This window comes from Schistocerca gregaria, chromosome 4, assembly GCF_023897955.1.
Source record: "Schistocerca gregaria isolate iqSchGreg1 chromosome 4, iqSchGreg1.2, whole genome shotgun sequence".
Classification (NCBI taxonomy): Eukaryota; Metazoa; Arthropoda; class Insecta; order Orthoptera; family Acrididae; genus Schistocerca; species Schistocerca gregaria.
The window spans coordinates 147,454,626-147,475,837 of NC_064923.1; the positions used below are offsets into that span (position 1 = coordinate 147,454,626).

Here is a 21,212-nt window from a genome sequence, read left to right on the forward strand (position 1 = left end):
AACCACTAAAGAGGCAGCCTACATTACGCTTGTCTGTCCTCTGCTGGAATATTGCTGCACGGTGTGGGATCCTTACCAGGTAGGATAGACGGAGGACATCGAAAAAGAGCAAAGAATGGCAGCTCGTTTCGTGTTAAAGGGCAATAGGGATGAGAGTGTCACTGATGTGATACGCGAGTTGGGGTGGCAGTCACTGAAACAAAGGCGGTTTTCTTTGCGGCGAGATCCATTTACGAAATTTCAATAACCAACTTTCTCTTTCGAATGCGAACTTATTTTTTGACACCCATCTACGTAGGTAGAAATGATCATCATAATAAAATAATGGAAATCGAAACTCGAACGGAAAGATTTGTGTGTTCCTTTTTCCCACGTGCCATTCGAGAGTGGAATGGTAGAGAAGTAGTATGAAAATTGTTTGATGAACCCTCTGCCAGGCACTTAAGTGTGAATTGCAGAGTAGATGTAGATGTAGATATCGTGTTGTCGTCCTGGAAAGAAGTCCGGTCAGCGTGCGATTGGCTGACGTCTTCTCACAGCCACCTCGTCTCTATCGTTCCCGACTGGCTTGGCGGCGCTTGACTTTACGCCGTAACACTATAAAATGTGTTCATATCTTTCTTCACTTAGCATTTTCACAAAAGCTATTAAGGGGACCTCACTTTAACCACGAAAAACACCCCCATACCATAACACCATCTCATCCATATTTGACTATTCCCACTAAACGTGGTAGCAGGTAACGTTCTCCTGGCATTTGACAAACCCACGCCCTTCCATCGGATCTCCTCAGCGTATAGCGTGATTCACCACTGGAAATCACTCGTTTTCAGTCATCCACTGCCCAGCGGCGTCGCTTAGACTGCCTCCAATGCTGCTTAGCACTGACAAGCGGAGGCCTCGACCTACTGTAAACTTCGTACACTCGTAGTGCTCCATGAGGACAACAAAGTGTGTAAGCAGTGTCGCGTACTTCTCAAGCGTTACTGAGAAAATCGCAACATAATTTCTTACTATGAAGCGGCGGCAGCCGAATGGTAGCCGGCATGGCTGCTCAGCATTTTCGGTCAGAGGGTTAGCTGCCCTCTGTAATAAAAAAAAACTGAGTTCACCGATCAACAACGAACTAAAACGGGTGTCTTTCCACGTCCGCTCCGAGCAGATATAACGAACAAGAAAAAAAGTGGTTAGCGCTCAAGCCCCGTAATCGCTGGATCGATGGATCGAGTCCCGTTCGTCAGTTTCTTTTTTTACTTTCTTTACTATTTATATTACAATTGATATAATGGGGAAAATACGTGTAATCGGATGAACTTTTATTAAATTTACAATGTTATTTGGCTGTCTACAAATTTTTATTATCACAAATAACACAATATTTATGACTATCGACTAGAAAACGACCAAACGCATGAAATACTGAAAGTGTATGCTTGTCCGTGATTTGAGAAATCCCTTATACCGGAAGGAACCCAAAACTACCTGTTACCTGCAAGTTTTGACCGGCACGCACGGCTTTGGAAAGATGTACAGTAAATCGTCGCTTTCGACATTACGAGTACAAGTTGCAGGATGGTATTTTTCGTCAAAATATGGAAAACATAGTTATGAATATTATATTATTTGTGATAATAAAAATTTGTAGGCTGCCAAATAACATTGTAAATTTAATAAAAGTTCATCCAGTTACGCGTATTTTTGCCATTATATCTGTTGTAATATAAATAGTAGAGAAAATGACTGTGTTGAAAATAAAAAAACTGACGATCGGGACGCGATCCAGCGATTACGGATCTTCAACGCTAACCACTCGGCTGCCACAGCTTCATGGTAAAAATGGCCACGAGCAGGTATATACTTGACGACCGAAGTTATCTTGCGATTTTCTCAATAATGCTTGAGAAGAACGCGCTACTGCGTACACATTTTGTTGTCCTCATGGAGTACTACGAGTGTACGAAGCTTGCAGCAAATTCGCGTTCCAAACGTCGTGGCTTCCCCTTGTGAGCACAGAAATGAGTGACACATGTGGTGCTACCCGACCATTCTGTCCCACTGTGTTTAACTCCTTGCGCACAGTCCTTGTGCTGTTTGAACTTCAGGACTCACAATTGATTCCTTCCACTAATTTCATGCAATATCTCACTACCACCCTTCACAATGATCAACGGTGCCTGCCTGCCAGTACATGAGGTACCTATTGTCTTGCTTTAGCTGTGGTTCTTCCTTCGAGTATCCACTTCGTAATCACTTCACCAACAGTCCTCTCTGTCACCTTAAGAATGGTTGAAAAGTCCCTGATTGATTTCTTACTCAGATGACATCCAGTGACGAGTGTGCGTTCGGACTTCCTGTACTCTGCTTACTGATTCATTCTGGTATAACTGCTTTGTGGTATCGATAGCTACGATGCCACAATGTGGGTGCGCTCTGTTAGGTTGGCACTACGACAGACACCGACGACAGCGCACTCTAGCCGGAGCGGGAGAGCTCTACGAGCTCCGCTCCAGATTCTGCCCATTTGATCAAGAGCAGACGGCCGAAACATTTCGCTTGCTATTGGGGCTATGTACTACTTATGACGAGTCTAAGGTTTCGCACCTCAGTGCAAAGTTATGTATTCAGTTACTATTGTGATATAGTAAAACCATTTATAAGAGCAGTACCGAGAGATTTTCACCTTTTCCTGCTCCTACTCACTTCCTACCTTCGGCCTACCCTTCAGTTTACAGGAGCAGACCCACACGGCGCCTGCCAGGCGGGATACAAAATGCTTCTCTACTAACGGCACAGTACTCCTCGCCTCCTTTCATACTAGCGAGTCCACCTTTCGTGAAATCTAATCGTCAGTTCTACGGTACATCGTTGCGTCCGAATACTACGGATCAGATAGTACGCATACAAAACTTAGAAATCACAACGCCAGTCTGCTCGCCGGCCTGCTACTAGAACTGTTTCCGTACGTACTGCAAAACTGCGCGTCGTACTATGCCACCAAGCAGAAAGAATTCTAGTCAAGAGGGCAGAGCGTCAAACGGGCCGCATTGGAGCAGGAGAGGCACCATAGGAGATTTTAATTTCCACTGTCTGTACTTTTCAAAATGGATTCTTAAAACTTTGTTAGCATGAGCAGGAAGGATGCAGGATTCACACTCACAGCAGTGGAAGGTCAAAAACATACCAACAATTTTTTTTTTTTTTACATGCGAAACATCGTTTTTCACTTTTAACTGCATTTGTTGCTGTAGGTACACTTCTCTTCATAAATAAAAGAGATTCTTCGATGAATTTCGCACAGCATGCAAACCATACCTACAGCTGTATGAAACTCCAGAATTTATTTAATTTATCAAAAATGAATGAGATGTTACATTTTAAACTTCGTATATGAAAAAACTCAAATTTTATAATTAATTATCTCAGTTTCTACCTCCGTTTTTAATATATTTGGAAAATTTTAGAGTTTTGCATTAAGGAGTTTGTGTTTAATAAGCTTATCAAGTTTGAAAGTAATAGGATATTTATTTTGGATGTTACATGTACCTAAGTACAGAAATTTGTCTTTTGCGAAAAACGTCCGTCAAAGTTTCTGCTTGTATTTGACTTTCTCTTAGAACTGTTCAGCACCATAAGCATTTTCTTTTTCATTGTTTAAATCAGTTTTCTTCCTTTTCACATTCCTATGACGCACTCTTCTTGATTTTATCACCTCCAAAAATGATTTATCTCCTTTCACTATACGCTCTCTGTCTATCGCATACAAAGCTTCGGTGCAGTTCACTCCGAAATTAATTCGCATTTTCTCTAAAACGTATTTCCTGCTTTGCATACCACATTAAAACATGAAACTGCATCATAAACACCAACACCAAGTGCATTTCTTCCCACAAAAATGGTTTTTGGCAGTCTTTCCCATACACGTTGCTTAAAACTATCATTTGGATACCGCCATGAAGACGTTTCTTCAATAAGTTTTCCATTTCCAAGGTTCCTGAATATAGGATTGATGGCATCTTCCATTACAGCAGTTGGTAGAGAATTCCTGTGAAAAGCGTGACATGAAGAAGACCTTGTGCGACGTAAACGACAGATGGTAGGCATGTTTCCGCACCTGAAACATAATGTCTATTAAAGCTTTGCGCTAGTTGTATAAGAGGGGCGCTAGTAGCTCCGCTATGAGTATGCAAATCAGTTTTGATGTGAACATACGCTGCAGGATGAGCGTTACTTACCTTTGATATTGGACGTGGCGAGTTGATGTTAGTCAAGAATGCGTTTGATGCGACAAAGACATCTTTATCAACACCACACTGAGTATGAATGTGGCCGTGTAATAGGGATACGAAAAGCTGGATGTTCCTTCCGTGATACTGCAGAAAGACTTGGCAGGAGTCTAGTCACTTTCATCGTTACTGTCAGCGGTGGTCTCGAGAAGATACGCTCTCAAGAAGACCAGGCTCCGTATGGCCTCATGGCACTACCGAGAGGGAAGACCATCGTGTTCGGCGTATGGCTCTGGCGTGTCGTACTGCATCTGCAGCAGCATTTTGAGCAACAGTGGTGTCAAGAGAAAGCACATTGGAGGGCAGGGTGAAGGTCTGTTGTGTTTTCTGCTGAAAGCTGGCTCTGTCTCGGTACCAGCGATCGTCGTGTCACACTGGAGCTACACACGGTGCTATGGCCTGCCGTCGAGATTTTTTCTTACTCTTCTTTGCTACACCGTCACTTTCCTACACTACTGGCCATTAAAATTGCTACACCAAAAAGAAATGCAGATGATAAACGTGTGTTCATTGGACAAATAAATTATGCTAGAAATGGCATGTGATTTCATTTTCACGCAATTTGAGTGCATAGATCCTGAGAAATCAGTACCCTGAACAACCACCTCTGGCAGTAATAACGGCCTTGATACCCCTGGGCATTGTGTCAAACAGAGCTTGGATGGCTTGTACAGGTACAGCTGCCCATGCAGCTTCAACACGATACCACAGTTCATCAAGAGTAGTGACTGGCATATTGTAACGAGCCAGTTGCTCGGCCACTATTGACCAGACGTTTTAAGTTGGTGAGAGATCTGGAGAATATGCTGGCCAGGGCAGCAGTCGAACATTTTCTGTATGCAGAAAGGCCCGTACAGCACCTGCAATATGCGGTGGTGCATTATCCTGCTGAAATGAACGGTTTCGCAAGGGATCGAATGAAGGGTAGAGCCACGGGTCGTAACAAATCTGAAATGTAACATCCACTCTTCAAAGTACCGTCAATGCGAACAAGAAGTGACCGAGACGTGTAACCAATGGCACCCCATGCCATCACGCCGGGTGATACGCCAGTATGCCCATGACGAATACACGCTTCCGATGTGCGTTCACCGCGATGTCGCCAAACATGAATGCGAAGTCCGAAAAAATGACGTTTTGCCATTCGTGCACCCAGGTTCGTCGTTGAGTACACCATCGCAGGCGCTCCTGTCTGTGATGCAGCGTCAAGGGTAACCGCAGCCACGGTCTCCGAGCTGATAGTCCATGCTGGTGCAAACGTCGTCGAACTCTTCGTGCAGATGGTTGTTGTCTTGCAAACGTCCCCATCTATTGACACAGGGATAGAGACGTCGCTGCACGATCCGTTACAGCTGTGCGGATAAGATGCATGTCATCTCGACTGCTAGTGATACGAGGCCGATGGGATCCAGCACGACGTTCCGTATTACCCTCCTGTACCCACCGATTTGTTATTCTGCTAATAGTCATTGGATCTCGACCAACGCGAGCAGCAGTGTCGCGATACGATAAACCGCAATCGCGATAGGCTACAATCCGACCTTTATCAGAGTCGGAAATGTGATGGTACGCATTTCTCCTCCTTACACGAGGCATCACAACAACGTTTCACCAGGCAACGACGGTCAACTGCTGTTTGTGTATGAGAAATCGGTTGGAAACTTCCCTCATGTCAGCACGTTGTAGGTGTCGCCACCAGCGCCAACCTTGTGTGAATGCTCTGAAAAGCTAATCATTTGCATATCACAGCATCTTCTTCCTGTCGGTTAAATTTCGCGTCTGTAGCACGTCATCTTCGTGGTGTAGCAATTTTAATCGCCAGGAGCGTAAAATGAATCACTGGATGAAGTTGTAATTGTTTTACACGCTTGCTGAGAATGTTTGACGCAAGCACTGTACAACATCACTAGTCAGTCTTCTCCATTAGAAACAATAAACATTAACCATGTTCGGCTTCTTTGCCAGAATGTTGAAAAGTTATTTCCTATCATACTGTCACTCTTTCATTATGTGGGGTCAACTTCTTCGTGGCTTGAAAATTTATCTCTGTCTTCATCATAAGATAAATACTCCGCCTTCGAGAGTGCTTAATCACTTCTAGGTGTTTTACTTACGTTTTGCCACGCCTTGTCACTTCACCGTAACTGATGATGTTGTATTAGTATTAGTATTAACATTATCATTTTTTAAAAGTGCGAAATTGATCAACATTTTGCTCGGTTCACTGCGTCCATTTTCAGTGTTCGCTCCTCTGTTTAAGTACATAGATTGATAACAATCATTTACAATTTCTAGTGCGAAGTTGCCGAAAAAATAAACTCGACCGTCGTTCTGACTAACATTGCCAGAGCGAATGGGATATCAATCGATTGTCGCTAATATTTTAAAAATTATAATGACATTCCTCACGTCCAATGCATTTTTATTTGTTGAATAACGAAAACATTAGTTTTCAAATGAAAATATGTTTATCTCTTTATAACTAAAGACTTCCCTGGAACATTTTAGTGTGTTTGTGTGTGTGGGGGGGGGGGGGGGGGGGGAGGGGGAATTCTTGAGATAAAATCATCGGTTTAGGAGAAATCCTGCCAGTCCTCCCCTGGATTTCGCACGCTGGATGGCAGCAATACCCACAGAGCAGGGCTTCCCAACACTTTGAGAAGTGTCGCACTTTGATAGAACACTTACGTTTATTTTCAAGTTTAAAAAAGTTAATAAAACTTTAAAATTGGAAAACACTTGTTTTATTCTGTGATTAGTTCAATTTCAAATCATAACTAATCACACAACAGCCGTAAGAAATTATTTTTTATTTAATTGTGATAAAACTTCGAAAGAAACCGCCATGTTAGTAATAGTCTTTCGTGGAGCACTTATTCGCTTCCAGCCGAACGCCAGTGTTCCGCGGAACACAGGTTGGGAAACCCTGGTTTAGAGAATCGACTCATTAGCCCTGCCTGCAACAGGAAGCTTACTTTGTTTGGGAACTGATTTAAAAGTGCGCCCTATAGTTAGTTGACATTAATGCACAAAAAGAAATGAACTATTTATGGCATTTCAGCACTGTATTATTTAAAAACAGAATCTATGAATTACAAAAAAGCACAAATAAAGACAAACACATGACAAAAAAGTAGCTAGATACCCAAAGCAAAGTATAATTACAGCCTGCGGAGCGGCAAGAAGCTCGCATATGAAACACCAGCGTGAGCCAACTACAACGATAACGATATTATTGTCTTTTAATGAAGTGACATTGACAAGTAACAGGCGTGCCTTTGGCTATAAGTGCACACACGTCTACAATGAACAAGAATCAAAACTAGAATAAATAGGCTTGTTCCGATGTGCGCCTCAGAGCTACATTCATCGACAATTTGGTTGAGAGTCATCACTTTATATACGGGCACGCTTCAACAACACCCGGTGGAACTTTACCTGCATCTCTCATTCACTACCGTACTCACAAGTCCAACAACTCGTGTAGATGTGTGTTAACTTCAATTTGGCAGACTACTTCTTAGACCTCGTCGATACAAGTTGGAGGGAGCTGGCCGACAGTCCTTAGATTTTGGCCGCTCCAACGTTTTAGCTTGCTGACAGTACTGTTTGGTTTGCGCCGTTGTCTACTGTGTTACTTTGTTGTACTCTACTGTATTTAGTATTGTTTCCTTTCCTTGCGATAAACGGACGTAATTGCTGCAGTTAGAACACGTACGACAATTTCAGTTGCGTTTACGAATAGCATTTAAGCGTTTATTTTATTTTATTTTTTGCTTCAGTGCGTGACCTGCTTTCGCGGAAACATGGAGCGCAGTTGTGGCAAAGCGTGATGACTAGTTGACCCCTCCCCCCCCCCCCCCCCTCTACCTATGGAGCAGGCATCACTCCGCTCCTCGCTGAGATCTGCCATCTTAACGGGTAATACCCTTGTACGCCATATTTTTCATATCAATGCCATGTACTGTATCGTATATTCCATGGCAAAAGAAAATGCCTTACATTTAAATTTTGGAAATTATTGACTAATTAAGTTCATTGTCAATGACTGTTGGACGACACAGCCCAAGATGTGCTCTTTTTTCGAACCCAGGGAATAACAAGTGAGTAGTAACATATGAAGATGGCTTTCGGTAGTGAGTAGCAGGTAGTAGTCATGAGCAAGGAGCAATAATTTCATTTAGGTTCTGCGTACCGATATCTTATCGCTCGGCTGCAGTGAAGACTTGTTGCCCGAAAAATGGAACAACTACTGTCTGAACACGAACGGAACATTGTTGGGCGTAAACCCTTTTACGGAGACGAAATTTGTGGGTTCGTTACACATTAGTGCCTGACAAATGTGCAAGAAAATGTACTCGCCAGAAACCGTTTGAGTATCATGTTATCTACAGATATCAGTACAAATTTGAATCGGAAGCTGAATACTCTCCCATAATTGCCGATATTGTTTGGATTGTTGTCTTACTACTTCTGCTTAGTGGTGTTGCTTACCTGAGTTATGGATTATGAATTTACAAACAATAGTTCATGTTACCGACATCTGATTTATGACTTCTCTTAGACCTCCGTTGTGTGAGACACTGTTGCAGCAATTTCAGGGGTTCCGAATATATAATGTGTTGTAAGAGTAAATATAACTATTTTTCTCCTTCCCAAAAGGACTTTATATGTTTCGCCTCACCACTAAGTGATTATCGATCACGTATCTGCATTTCCCGATGTTGCTGGCTGCACAAGACAGAAGGTGTACAGTCAGAGAGAGAGAAAGAGAGAGAGAGTTCAAAAAAAAACAAAAAAAAAAAACAATGAATTATATTACAGCTCCATGTTGTTTAGTTGTCACATCTCAGGTGGCAGCGAGTGCAGAAGCTGAGAATGTCATAATTCTCACCTGTGTAACAACTAATTAATCGACCATAACATTCAGGTATCTATTACATGCTAAATAAATTTAGTTCAACCATAGAAAATTACAGAATTGTGAACGTGAAATGTCATCAGCCAATAATTGTTATTACTTGGTGAACTATGTACCGGGAGGGGACACATGACATGTGAAAATTTCTGACTCGGACTAGTCATCGCTAATGTGTATGAAGTTACCTGAGTATTGCGACACGGGCAGTTAACAATAAGTTCATATTAAACAGATTTCTTTAGCGGTCCGTGTTAGTGGTGAAGTTGAAGCATTAGCTGTTTTCAGAGTAGCTGGTTTTCTCGTAATATACGTATAGAAACTAAACTGGAAGTAATTTCTATGAATTATCATCGCTTGTTGGTAGTATACTTCACCGACGTTGCCTACACTACCGACGTATGTCTGTTCACCCTGAACCGTGGCGTTAATTAGACGTAGTGAAGATTGCAATAATGTTGCCGCATGAAAAGATTGATTTGATTTAAAATCACAAAAAATAAAGAAGTGTTGTTGCCCTCGTGTCACAGGAGTTCGTGAATAATTACTGTAACAAAGTACGCAATGAAAGAGGGTTAAAATATTTATTCCTGGACGAAGCTGTGGTTAGGGCGTAATTTTGAAATTCGGTTCGTTTTCACAAATTGGCGTCGGTAGGAAAGGTGTTTTAAAAGATTATAACTTTTTATTCATTAGTGTCACTGGACCGATACAAGGAACAAGCGTGATACAAAATTATTAAAATGCGTGAAATATATATACAAATATTTACAAATCTGTAATGAAGGTCATTTCTCAATTTTTTTCCAATTTTTGATAATTCTTCAACAAAATGTCAAGATTTCACGGTTAATAGTTTCGCATGCACCGTAAACTGGGCCAACTTTGATCCACATTTCCTGGTCTGTCATGATTAAAGTTTATTACGTTCATCGTTTTTGCCTTTTCCCCTAAGTGACCTAATGTTGCGCTATTGTAAGACAACGTTAACACATTTGCAGTTTTATGTTTTGCAAAATATTTTCTCATCCTGTAAGGATTCCACTTCCATTAAAAATTTGCAGGTCATTTCCATCATTACATTGAGAAAAAGTGCAGTATTCACTCTTAATTTCCTAGATTGCAAACCATTTGCTGTAAAAAGTATTCAATTTACAACTTATTCTTGTAGGTGAAGTTCACAGAACTTCGTAAAATTGGTAGGATATAATACTTTGAAAGGTGTTCTTACCTATCGTATTTCCCACTTAATAGCTTCCTTTTGACAAAATACTATTTTCTTTTTATAATACCATTGATTGCTTTACCATGTATTCAGTAGTGTTAAAAAATGTTCGATTTTTTCTGTACACCATGACGTTCATACTAATATCGGAATGTTCAGTTTTTATTTAACACGACTTGTGTTAAATTTCTCTTGAATCTCCTAAATTTCTCTTGAAGTTTTTGCATTAAACTCTTACAGTTTGTGCATTCAGCACTGCCATGTTCTTCTGACACATTTTCCACTGGAACATAGCGGCACTTCTGATGCAGTTTGCTGGAATTTTAATGCCAAGCATCAAGACTTGGATCGACGGCAGTCTTGTGTAGACAGAGAATTGACTTATGACATGTGGTATATAAAACTTAACACTAGTATAAGTCCAGTACTTTCATATTTTTAGCTATGGTTAAAGATATAACTATGAAATATTGCTTAATAGCCTTTTTACCATGATTCTTAAAAGGGTCACAGCTAATACTTTGTCTGTCTTCAGACGTTCCCAAATAGAGCCTGTAATGAGATGAACAAATACTGTCAATGTTCCCACAATATTAGCTTCAGTAATTCAATATCAACTTGATTCAGACTTGCCACATCTATTAAATCTATCTCTTTGCTTCCATTATTTTTCTTCTGGCACACCTCCAATACAAAGCCTATAAAATGTTTATTTTCCATGATGGTTTCTAACCTGAATTTGTATGTTACCGGAAAGGACTGGATGATTTAAGACTTTTCTGAGACAAAGGTGTCTTACAAAGATTATGTGAGGGGAAATACGAAAGTGTTAATGACTGAATTTTTCACTGTTGTTTCATGTAGTGTTGTTAAGGCATTTGAAAAAGGAAAAACATCCTTCTGATTTTTTCATGTTGAAAAGTATTATAATAGTAGGCTTTTTGTAAAACAAAAATTTGATGGTGGAACTTGTAATTTTGGTGGAACAAATTCCTGAAATTTTGGAAAATAAACCTTTAGAAGCAGCTTTCATTACAGATTTGCAAGCATAATTCCAGAATTCTTATAATTTGCTATTGTGGTTGATTCTTTTGTCTTTCCAGTGACAGCAAATTTAATAAAATTAATTTATAAATAAAAAAGTTATAGCAGTTACAAACAGGCCACCTCATCTCTCAATGCCAGTTAGTAAAAGTTGCCCATATTTCACATTGATCTCGTAACTGTAGGTTTTTTTTTTCCAAAATATTTTGGAAAAATTATTTTAATATTCTTTCATTATATACTTCCTTATGCCAAATTTTCACAAACATCTGTGTTATGAGGGCAACGGCCACTGGGTGATATCATGAGAAACACGGCAAAATGAATACAGTATTGCAGTTTCAACAGTGATAGTAAAATGGATACTATAAAACATATTAGAATTCAGAACTAAATTTCAATGTAGGTGCTGTACAGTTATAACACACTTACAAAATCAGTACTAAAATATGGTGTAGATAAATAGCAAGATTTGCCCTTATTGTCAGAGCATTGAGTTGCAACTGAGATAGGCATTGTTCTCTTTTCAGAAAAGAATTGATAATTGTTATACAAATGTTGCTCTTTTACTGTACTTAAAATTTTGCCTCCAATTACTCCAGTGATAATGACTGATTATCCTTAGGTAGTGTATTAGGCTTAATTAATTTTGTTACCACCATTGGGAAGGTATCACTTTTCAGCACACCGTCGTATGTAAGCTACCCATACAACTGCATCTTATATTTGAGCTGTACTTTCACTGCAGCAACGAACTGGCGAAAACTGCATGCACCACTTGATGCTGTGTTAGCCCCACAAACTTTCTTCCTTCTTCAGGGTCAGGCCTTGGTATATCTGTAAAAAGATGGAGGGGCAAACAAAACAGTAGCAGGAAACATCCTGATGCAAAGACCTATGCAGCTGTACTCTGCTGTTATGTTTTGGAATTAATGATACACTTGGACTATATGGGAAAGCCAAAATCAGGGAAGTCTACTGCTTTAATTTATTTTTGAATTCTTTATGTTGCATAGGAGCTGCTCGTAGACGATACTGCTTAAAGGTTCTGCTAATTTTGGGCATCTACTGTCTGTGTGGTAATAGTTCCTGTTCCTCAGGTTATTATCAAGTTTGTGAGATATTCTGGGAGATATTTTTGTAATGAATGGAATAGCTTTCTTTTGAAGCTTGGACAACCTAAGTCTATACATATTTGTTTCATCTATTTTTACACATGATTAGAAGCCAGTCATTTTCATACTTGGGAACATAACACTTACATGGAAGTCAAATGTGGGAAGTTAATTTAAAACACTCATTTCAATCACCCATATGTAAATTAAACTCCTGCTACCATGAATTGTGAGAGGATTTTGCATTGTTGTTCCAGTCTGCCATGTCAAAATCATAACAAGACTTCAGCTACTTGATCTTATAGCACAAGTGCATAATAAATAAATCTCTGGAATGAAAAGTGTCTGTACTTGGCCACTAAACAACATTGACTGTAGGACTTATGTTAACAATTGAAATGAAGAAGGCGGTCTCCAAATCCTTTAGTACATGACAGGCAGTGCTTGTGAGTGGGATAAAATGTAAGTTAAAGAAAAAGACAGGCTACGTCAACATAATAATGATGTGAATACCATGTTAGTATACAGAAAATGTGACCTACAGTAAGCGAGACTGAAAGGCTGACTTTAGAAATACTGTAAAAATGCAAAACGTTAACAATTAAATAACTAAACTTCCTGGCAGATTAAAACTGTGTGCCGGAGCGAGACTCGAACTCGGGACCTTTGCCTTTCGCGGGCAAGTGCCCTATCCTTTCTTTCAGGAGTGCTAGTTCTGCAGGGTCGCAGGAGAGCTTCTGTAAAGTTTGGAAGGTAGGAGACGAGGTACTGGCAGAAGTAAAGCTGTGAGTACCGGGCGTTAGTCGCGCTTCGGTAGCTCAGATGGTGGAGCACTTGCCAGCGAAAGACAAAGGTCCCGAGTTCGAATCTCGGTCCAGCACACAGTTTTAATCTGACAGGAAGTTTCATATCAGCGCACACTCCATTGCAGAGTGAAAATCTCATTCAATTAAAAAATTAATTTGTATGGCTGGATAAACGAACATTCGTAAGACAATAAACAGCCATCTGAAATTACGTGAAAATAAATTCACTGAATGTGAATAACTTGGCTTCAGTTGTGTAATGTATAGATGTACTATCTATTGGTGACACGTGAAAATTTGTGCCAGATTGGGGCTCAAAACTGGATTTCCCACTTGTTGCGAGCGGTCGCCTTAACCAGTAGGCTATCTGTGCTCGCCCCCTGGACCAACCCAAAGTAATTTCAGATGGCTATTTTCTGTCAAATATGTCTGTTAATCCAGACATGCAAGTAAATATTACATGCTGAGGCAGGCAAAAGACAGTAACATCATAGGTCTTAATTGTTCATAGTCACAATCTCACTGGTGCAACAATCTCACTGGTGCAGGAATACAGAGTATAGCTGCGCGCATTTAATGATGAATGTAGGAGCCTGTGGTATAGGGATAGTGTCATATAATGAAGTTTGGGAGAGCATGGGAGGCATGCACAGATATCGTAATTGTTAAGGCAGCTGCTTGCGATAAGTAGGAAATCTTGTTTTGAGTCTCAGTCCGGCACAAATTTCCATACCAATTGATAATATATCTATACCTAACACAGCTGAAGCCTAGTTATTCACATTCAGCGAATTTATTTTGAATGAATAAATTGATAATTTTTTAAATATTCTCTGTGTAGGCTACTTAATTGTGATGTTTTCTATATTGATGCTTGTGTTTTCATGAAGATATTGGTTTCTGACTCTCTGTTAATAAAACACGAGCTGAAAATCTCAGTGGAATTTTTTGTTTAAAAAAAACCTAAATGATCACCTGTTTGCACTAAAAGGTCAGTCATTCATTTCATTAAAGAAACTTAGTAGTGGGTTATGGTGCGATAGTTCTCCTTATATGTGATTTTTAAATCAGGCACACTACGCTTTCACTTATATCTTTATGTTGTCATCTTCAGCTGCAGCATTTGACATTGACTGCTGTGTAAAGTCTCCTGCAGATGTCTCCAAGCTGTAAGGTTTCCTGTTGTATGTTTCCATGTTTATTCTGCATATTTTCTAACATCATATACTCATTATCTATCTAATTATCTCCTCAGTCGTTTCAAATATTTTGATATCCAGTGAAATACTTCCTTGGTTCAGCTATCATCTGGTCATCTAGCTGTATGTCTTGCCTTCCTCCATGTCATTTTTGTTAGTAATTTTGAAATCTTTAGTTCCAAATTGTTTACAGATCAGTTTATTTATTTCCCTCTCTATATTCTATTAAAACAGGTTCCTTCCTTTGTTTTCCTAGTTTAAGGACATATAAACTTTTCTTGGTGTTGCTGAGCACAGTTTTGCTGATAAGGAAGCCTGATTTCTCTTTCCATTCTTTATTTCCAAGTTCCTTCTGAAACATAATAGAATCTGTGTACTGTACAGCCTTCACTATACTCGAATCAGTGCTTGGTTTCTCAAGTGTTGTTGGTATGAATTTTACTCAAATGAAGTTATAAGCTTTCACAAAATCTATAAAATCTAAGCTAAGTCCTAAATTAAAGTCTTTGCTTTGTACTATAATGTCATTTACAACTTGAAAATGGACCATTAACATTTTATTTTACAATCTTAAGCAATATGTTATAATTTCGTTTATATGACAGGCATAATGCCGCCATACACAAAAGTTTTATGTGTGTGTTCTTATTTATGAAGTGTGTCAATTGAAATTTACATTTACATTTCATTTTACATTTACAGGTTCTCGCTGTCTTCTGCTGGCAAGATGTGTGACATATTCACAAGACAAGATGCAATGTCATTGTTGCAGGGAAAGTACATACTCATGCTAGGGGACTCCAGTAAGTTTTGAAAATAGTTCTTTCCAGGAATCAGTACAGTGGAGCTGCAGTTTACTTAGATCTGTATGGCTACAGGAATTTTATCATGTGCATATTCAAAAGAGTTGTCTTTATTGAATTACCTATAATTACTTCATTATTTTAGGTTCTCAGAACAGAAATTATTTTCATACTCCACATCAGGATTTACTGTTTCTCAGAAACTGTTAGTTGAACCATAGTCTTTTCTTGTCTCTAACTATGAGTAGTGAGCAACACATCTCCACATCTCACCTCCAATTTTTTGAAATTGGAGAATTCATTGTTCAAAACTCTGTGTACTTGATAGTTCTATTCAGAAAGGAGAAGAGTTGTCTGTCAGATATATATCATTTCTCCTTAGCAACTCCTGTAGCATAGAGAAATGTTTGAACAGAAGTAAGTTGTCAGCTAAAAAACTATCAGTGGTTAACATGCAATATTCTTTCTCAGTTGGCATGTCCACATCATGACATCTGTCGTCAGTGTGATCTACAGAACATGGAACTAACTTAAGCCTAACAACTCATTTAAGTGTATTAGCAAACATAATTTACAGTGACATTGTTACAGTTCTCCACTCACCTGCATTAAGCAGAAATAAGTGTAGACCATTCAGCTGACAGCCAGTCCTCAATAATTTGTGGGTTGTTTTAGTTAGTTACAGCTGGATGCTGCCATGGTTGCAAGATGTCTTATACCTCCAGGTTCATTAAATTTATATCCAATAACAATTTATTTCTATTAACAAACTAATATGTAGGTCACACACGTAGTCTGTTGATGTCTCTGTCATCACCAGGAACTCTCTCGGATCACCAGGGAAAGCACTTATAGCATTTTTTACTTACATGATAAACAACCTGATTTTCAGTGCTGCAGTCACATCTTCGAGAAGTTATTTTCTTTCACTCAATGCAGAGAATGGGCACACCTGCCAAGGTTTGTTCTTATTCAGTTAAGAACCAACCAGATCTTACGTGACTATTCAAAACCAGGTAGCTTAGCTGATGTTCATGGCATCTGAAGTTGCTCCATCACAGCATTAATCTGTCAAGTGTTTCTCCAGCAGCCATTAGTATCAAAGCCGTTCAGCAACTAGCTTCCTTGCGGTTTCCAGGGGTGCATGATGAGAGCGAAGTCTTCCTTTAGTGATAGCTGAAATATCTGTGTGGACAGGGAGATGAATATTTTTCTGTAATTTTTTCCTCCTGTACAAGTGCACTTTCCTACCATAGAGATGGATGTGGTATGTGGCACAGTATGGTTTGCTAAAAAGCATGTGTAGGTCTCATTGTACCACTTACAATATACATAGTATGACTGAGCTGTGTGTCAACAAGCTATGTGTGAGTACTGTTATCCAGTCAGGTGCAGTATTCCTCAATTCTAGAGCTTAAGTACAGAGTGTTAATGCAGAGGTTCCTCATAATGTGCCACAAAGTTTATGAAGACTGTTATTTCAAGTTTTGCTGCAGATATTCTTAATAGCTGTTGTTGGTAACTGAGGGTTCTGTCTAGTGTGACTCCTAGATACTTTGGGTTTCTGGTATGTCAGAGTAGTCTTTCTTGGAAATGGACCATGAACTCTGTTGAGGCCAACTTCTGGCTTGGGTGAAACATCAAGATTTCTGTCTTAGTAACACTTTATTGCAACCAGGCAGTCCTCAAGATTTCCTCATAATTATTACATTGCACATCAGAATGTGAGTGAGTTACTGGAAAGTGAAGGAGAATAATTAATGATGTGAAGGATACCAAATTTGTATCTTTATAATCTTACAAATAATATATTGTAGAGGTAAATTACACAACTAAAGAACAACCAGTAATAAAATGAAACATTTTTCTGAGGCTAGTGTTCGTGGCTAAAGCAGGTGAGAGAAGTAGGATTCAAACACTTGTGCATAGGATTCAAACTCTTGTGCATTTTTACAGTTTAAATTTTGTGTCAGAAGGAAGATTACTCTCAGAAAGCTTTAAAATTATGAGATTCAGCTGGCAAGTACTTTCTTTCAGGAGAAATAATATTAAGTACTGCTGACAGAAAAATATATAAGCACTCGTTTTTGGAACTATTTGTTCTGCATTGGGAAGGAGAAAGGGACAGGTTGTGAAAGCTTCAAAAGCAAGGGCAGGTCACTGAGACCCTAGGATAAAGGGACCCACTTGCTGTGAGGACAAGGGGAGACCAAATTAGGTTTTATGCAAATTCCTTGAACCATACAGGTGAGTGCTTCTCTGATAAAGAACATGACAGATTTCCTTCCTTATCCTCGCCGAGTCTGAGCTTATGCTCTTTATCTTAATACCCTTGATGTTAACAGGATATAAAAAAACCTAATTTGCTATCCTGTCATAGGTTAGTTTCCTTCTCTTCGAACTTTATGATTGCTGCAAACCTCTTAATTCCTAAAACATGGGTTTTTCGTAACATACCAGTCTGCAAGTATTCACTAGGAAGAAAAAAAAGCAATGCTTATACATCGATAAAATTTCTTTGTCACTGACATTTCAAGAAGTTGAGTGGTAGGAGCCATCTTGTTCATACATGCAGTAACTTAGGAATTGTGGCTGAGTACACACTGGCATCAGTGCCCCCACCACTGCAGTCTGTCAATCACAAAGTAATTTTAATGTGAATATGAATATGAATGTAAAAGTACTCATACTTCATTAATTACTTTCCCTTGAAAACAGTTTCTAAAATTTTTGTTCATAAACATTAATAAAACAGCACTACAACATAAAATTGTTACAAACAAATATAATTTATGTTCTGTAATAAGCCATCCAAATACCTTAGGAAAAACATAGTTTGTAGGGTGCAGTTAGACGAAATCTGGAGAGGGTTTGAGTGACAATGGAACTGTTACTAAGCTGTATACCAAGTGAGTTTTAAGATACAGTAGTCATTTCTTAGATATTGTATAGTGTGAATTCATCTGAAATGTAATTTATATTTGACTTCTGATCACTATGCCTCCCCTTTCATCAAGTCATCTGTCTTTAGACTAATTTAATGCCATTTTCCATTTCTCTCCCTCTTGCAAATCTTTTCTTGTCATCGTATCTCTTATAATGTACATCTTCCGTAATCTCTTTTGCATATTTCAGTTTTTGTCTGCTCCTAAGTTTTTCCCTTTTACTGCTCCTTCAAGTGCAGGTCCAAGTCTTCCTATATGCCACAACAGGGGTGTTCCATTAATTATTTTGTTATTGCAGTAGGAGTTTCTATGTACATTTTCCTTTGATTATTTTTCTAGTATTTCTTCATTTTTTAGATGATCTGTGCCCTGAATATTCCTCTGTAGTACCACGTTTCAAGTGATTTCATTCCCTTCTCTAGATTTCCTACTGCCTTTGTTTCAGTCCAGTACAATTCAGTGTTCACAGTACCCACTTTCAGCAACTTCTTCCTCAATTTCATATCATGGTGTGATATCACTAGATCTCATTTTGCCGAAGAAAGCTTTCTTTCTTGGCACCAATCTACTTTTAGCTGTTTCCCCATTTTAGCTATTTTGACTAGTCAGATTTTCGGTAGATGATCATTTGCTCTACTACTGCCTCCTCCAGGTTTTTTGTGTTTAGTCACCTCAGGGGACTCTTTCGTGAGTATGTATGTGGTGAACATAAGGCCCTAAGCCATTGCAGCTCTTACTTAATTTCCTGTGCTGCACTTTCTTATCTCTGACTATACTTCCTTCTCTGCTCTTTTTTTCATGGCAGCAGCCTTTGATGCTTACTTGGTTATTCCCTAGGTTCCGCCTTCGTTCCTTGGAATATTCTTTCATTTACCAGATTTTGGCTAAAGTAATGTGTGGCCCTCATCCAAGTTTAATTTCCATTTTCCAAATTTTTCTGTTGCATATGCTGGAAACAGTAGGATCCTTCTGCAGTCACTTTCAAATGCTGGTTCTGTGAATTTTCTCAGTAGTGTTCCTTGAAAAGAATGCCGCCCTTTCTCCAAGGATTCCAATTTGAGTTCCTGAAGCATCCTCATAACACTTACATGTTGTTCGAATCTACTGGTAACAAATCTAGCAGCCTGCCTCTGAACTGCTTTGATGTCTTCCTTTAATCCAACCTGGAGCAGCATGCAGTGTTAAAGCTCATCAGTGGAGGCTCCTATTTGCACTTCAAAGCCAACACAGTATCCATTCTGACATGGTGGAACTGTTATGTACCCTTTCTGTTGAGCCATCTCACAACACAGGGATCACACTGCTGGTGTCTGAGCTGCCAACTCCCCACCCAGGCCAAGGAATAGATGCCAGTGGCATCAGGACTCCTTGCATTGGCTATCTAATGGCATTGCTACAGCAGGTTTACACCTCTGGGGAGAACCCTTGATTGGTATAGGCAGCATCAGGGCAGATGTTTCACACATGAAATGTATTAAGCCAGTCTGACTTAGCTATCTCATCAGACAGGAATTGAAAATTCCCTGCAGACAGTACTGCTTTCCCTGCGCTGGCTATCTGAAGGGAAGAGAGACAAGACAGATGTCTAGGAGCAAGGCAATGTATCCAACACTTAGTATGTACTCAAACTGATGGAGTTGCTTTTACTGCAACAAAGCCTTTTTTGTGGATCATATTAAGTGTAAATTTGGAGAAATTGAATCCTTGGGTAAAATGCATAATGGATCAATATTGATTAAAGTGTCCTCTGTTGTCCAATCTACTGCTCTTGAGGCATGTTAATGTATGAATGATAAACCAGTGACTATTGCCCCACATAAAATTTTAAATTTGGCCTAAGGGATCATCTTTCAAGAACACCTCAAACTCCAAATTTATTAGGAAGTACAAGATATCTTGAGCAGTGAGGCGTAGACACAGGTGCTTTTATGTTAGCCTTTGAAGAGAATATCCTCCTGGAAAAATTTAGTCACGGTTTACAGGTGTGATGTGGAACCATATGTCCCACCACCCATCAGGTGCTTCCATTTCTTGTGCTTTTGTCACTTTTGAGGCCACTGATTGGTGGACTGAAATTATGCTAGCTGTGGACAATCACTCCATGAAGGCAGTCCTTGTGAACAACCATTTTTTGTGTCAGTTCCACAGTACACCATTCTCCATTTTCACTATTCTGCCCAATCATCAAGAAAGAAAAGAAAATACAGAAATATAAATCTATTGGCCATCTGTCACATACTGAAGCAAAAAATATGAATGCCCACATCCTGTTCATATGATGTCCAATTATGCCAAAATCACAGCCATTCTTCCCACAGAGACCAAGGAGGAGGAGAAGAAGAAGAACTAAAATCAGGACAAGGCTACTCTACTAATCTCAGATACAGCAGATCCTCCTCCACCCCCCCCCCCCCATGCCAGATATTCCATGACCTGCCAGAACTTCAACACCGTATTTCCTCTTCTTCTGCAATTTGTGTTACTCTATAGAAATGCAGGTCAGTGATGACCGTTCCCCAACACTGTTTATTGTGCTTCACATTGGAACCATGCTGACCCTGGTGCCATATGTCACTTGCTGTAGGCCTATCTCACCTTTCAGCTGGGTCAACTAGAGGTTTAGTCTGAATGATCACTTGTTTGATCAGTCATGTGTAATGTAAGCAGACAGTGACCTCTGGTGTAAGGCAGGGGATATATGGAACTGGTGGCATGGAGGTGGAAGGTTGTTGGGAGTATGCTTTGGTGGGTTGTGCTGTAGGCCACCTTAATTTTGCTGTCCTGGGTTTTCTGTTCCTTGAAGGGACTTCTTTGATGGTTGTCTTGAGTGGCTTTGGACTTGTGTTCAAATGTTAATGCTGTTTTAATTGTGGC

The 21,212-nt window shown here is 39.6% G+C and overlaps 1 protein-coding gene across 2 annotated transcripts in view; it reads left to right on the plus strand.

The window, feature by feature from the left end:
* Positions 1–9,069: 9,069 nt before the first annotated feature.
* Positions 9,070–21,212, plus strand: part of LOC126365952 (PC-esterase domain-containing protein 1A-like) — a 237,588-nt gene continuing 225,445 nt past the window's right edge. The window contains exons 1-2 of one of the 2 annotated variants that reach the window (XM_050008736.1): positions 9,070–9,213; positions 15,293–15,393. In XM_050008736.1, the coding sequence (XP_049864693.1) occupies positions 15,318–15,393 (76 nt within the window). In that variant the 5' untranslated portion in view covers positions 9,070–9,213; positions 15,293–15,317. The remainder of the gene's footprint in view (positions 9,214–15,292; positions 15,394–21,212) is intronic. The other variant, XM_050008735.1, reaches the window with a different exon arrangement.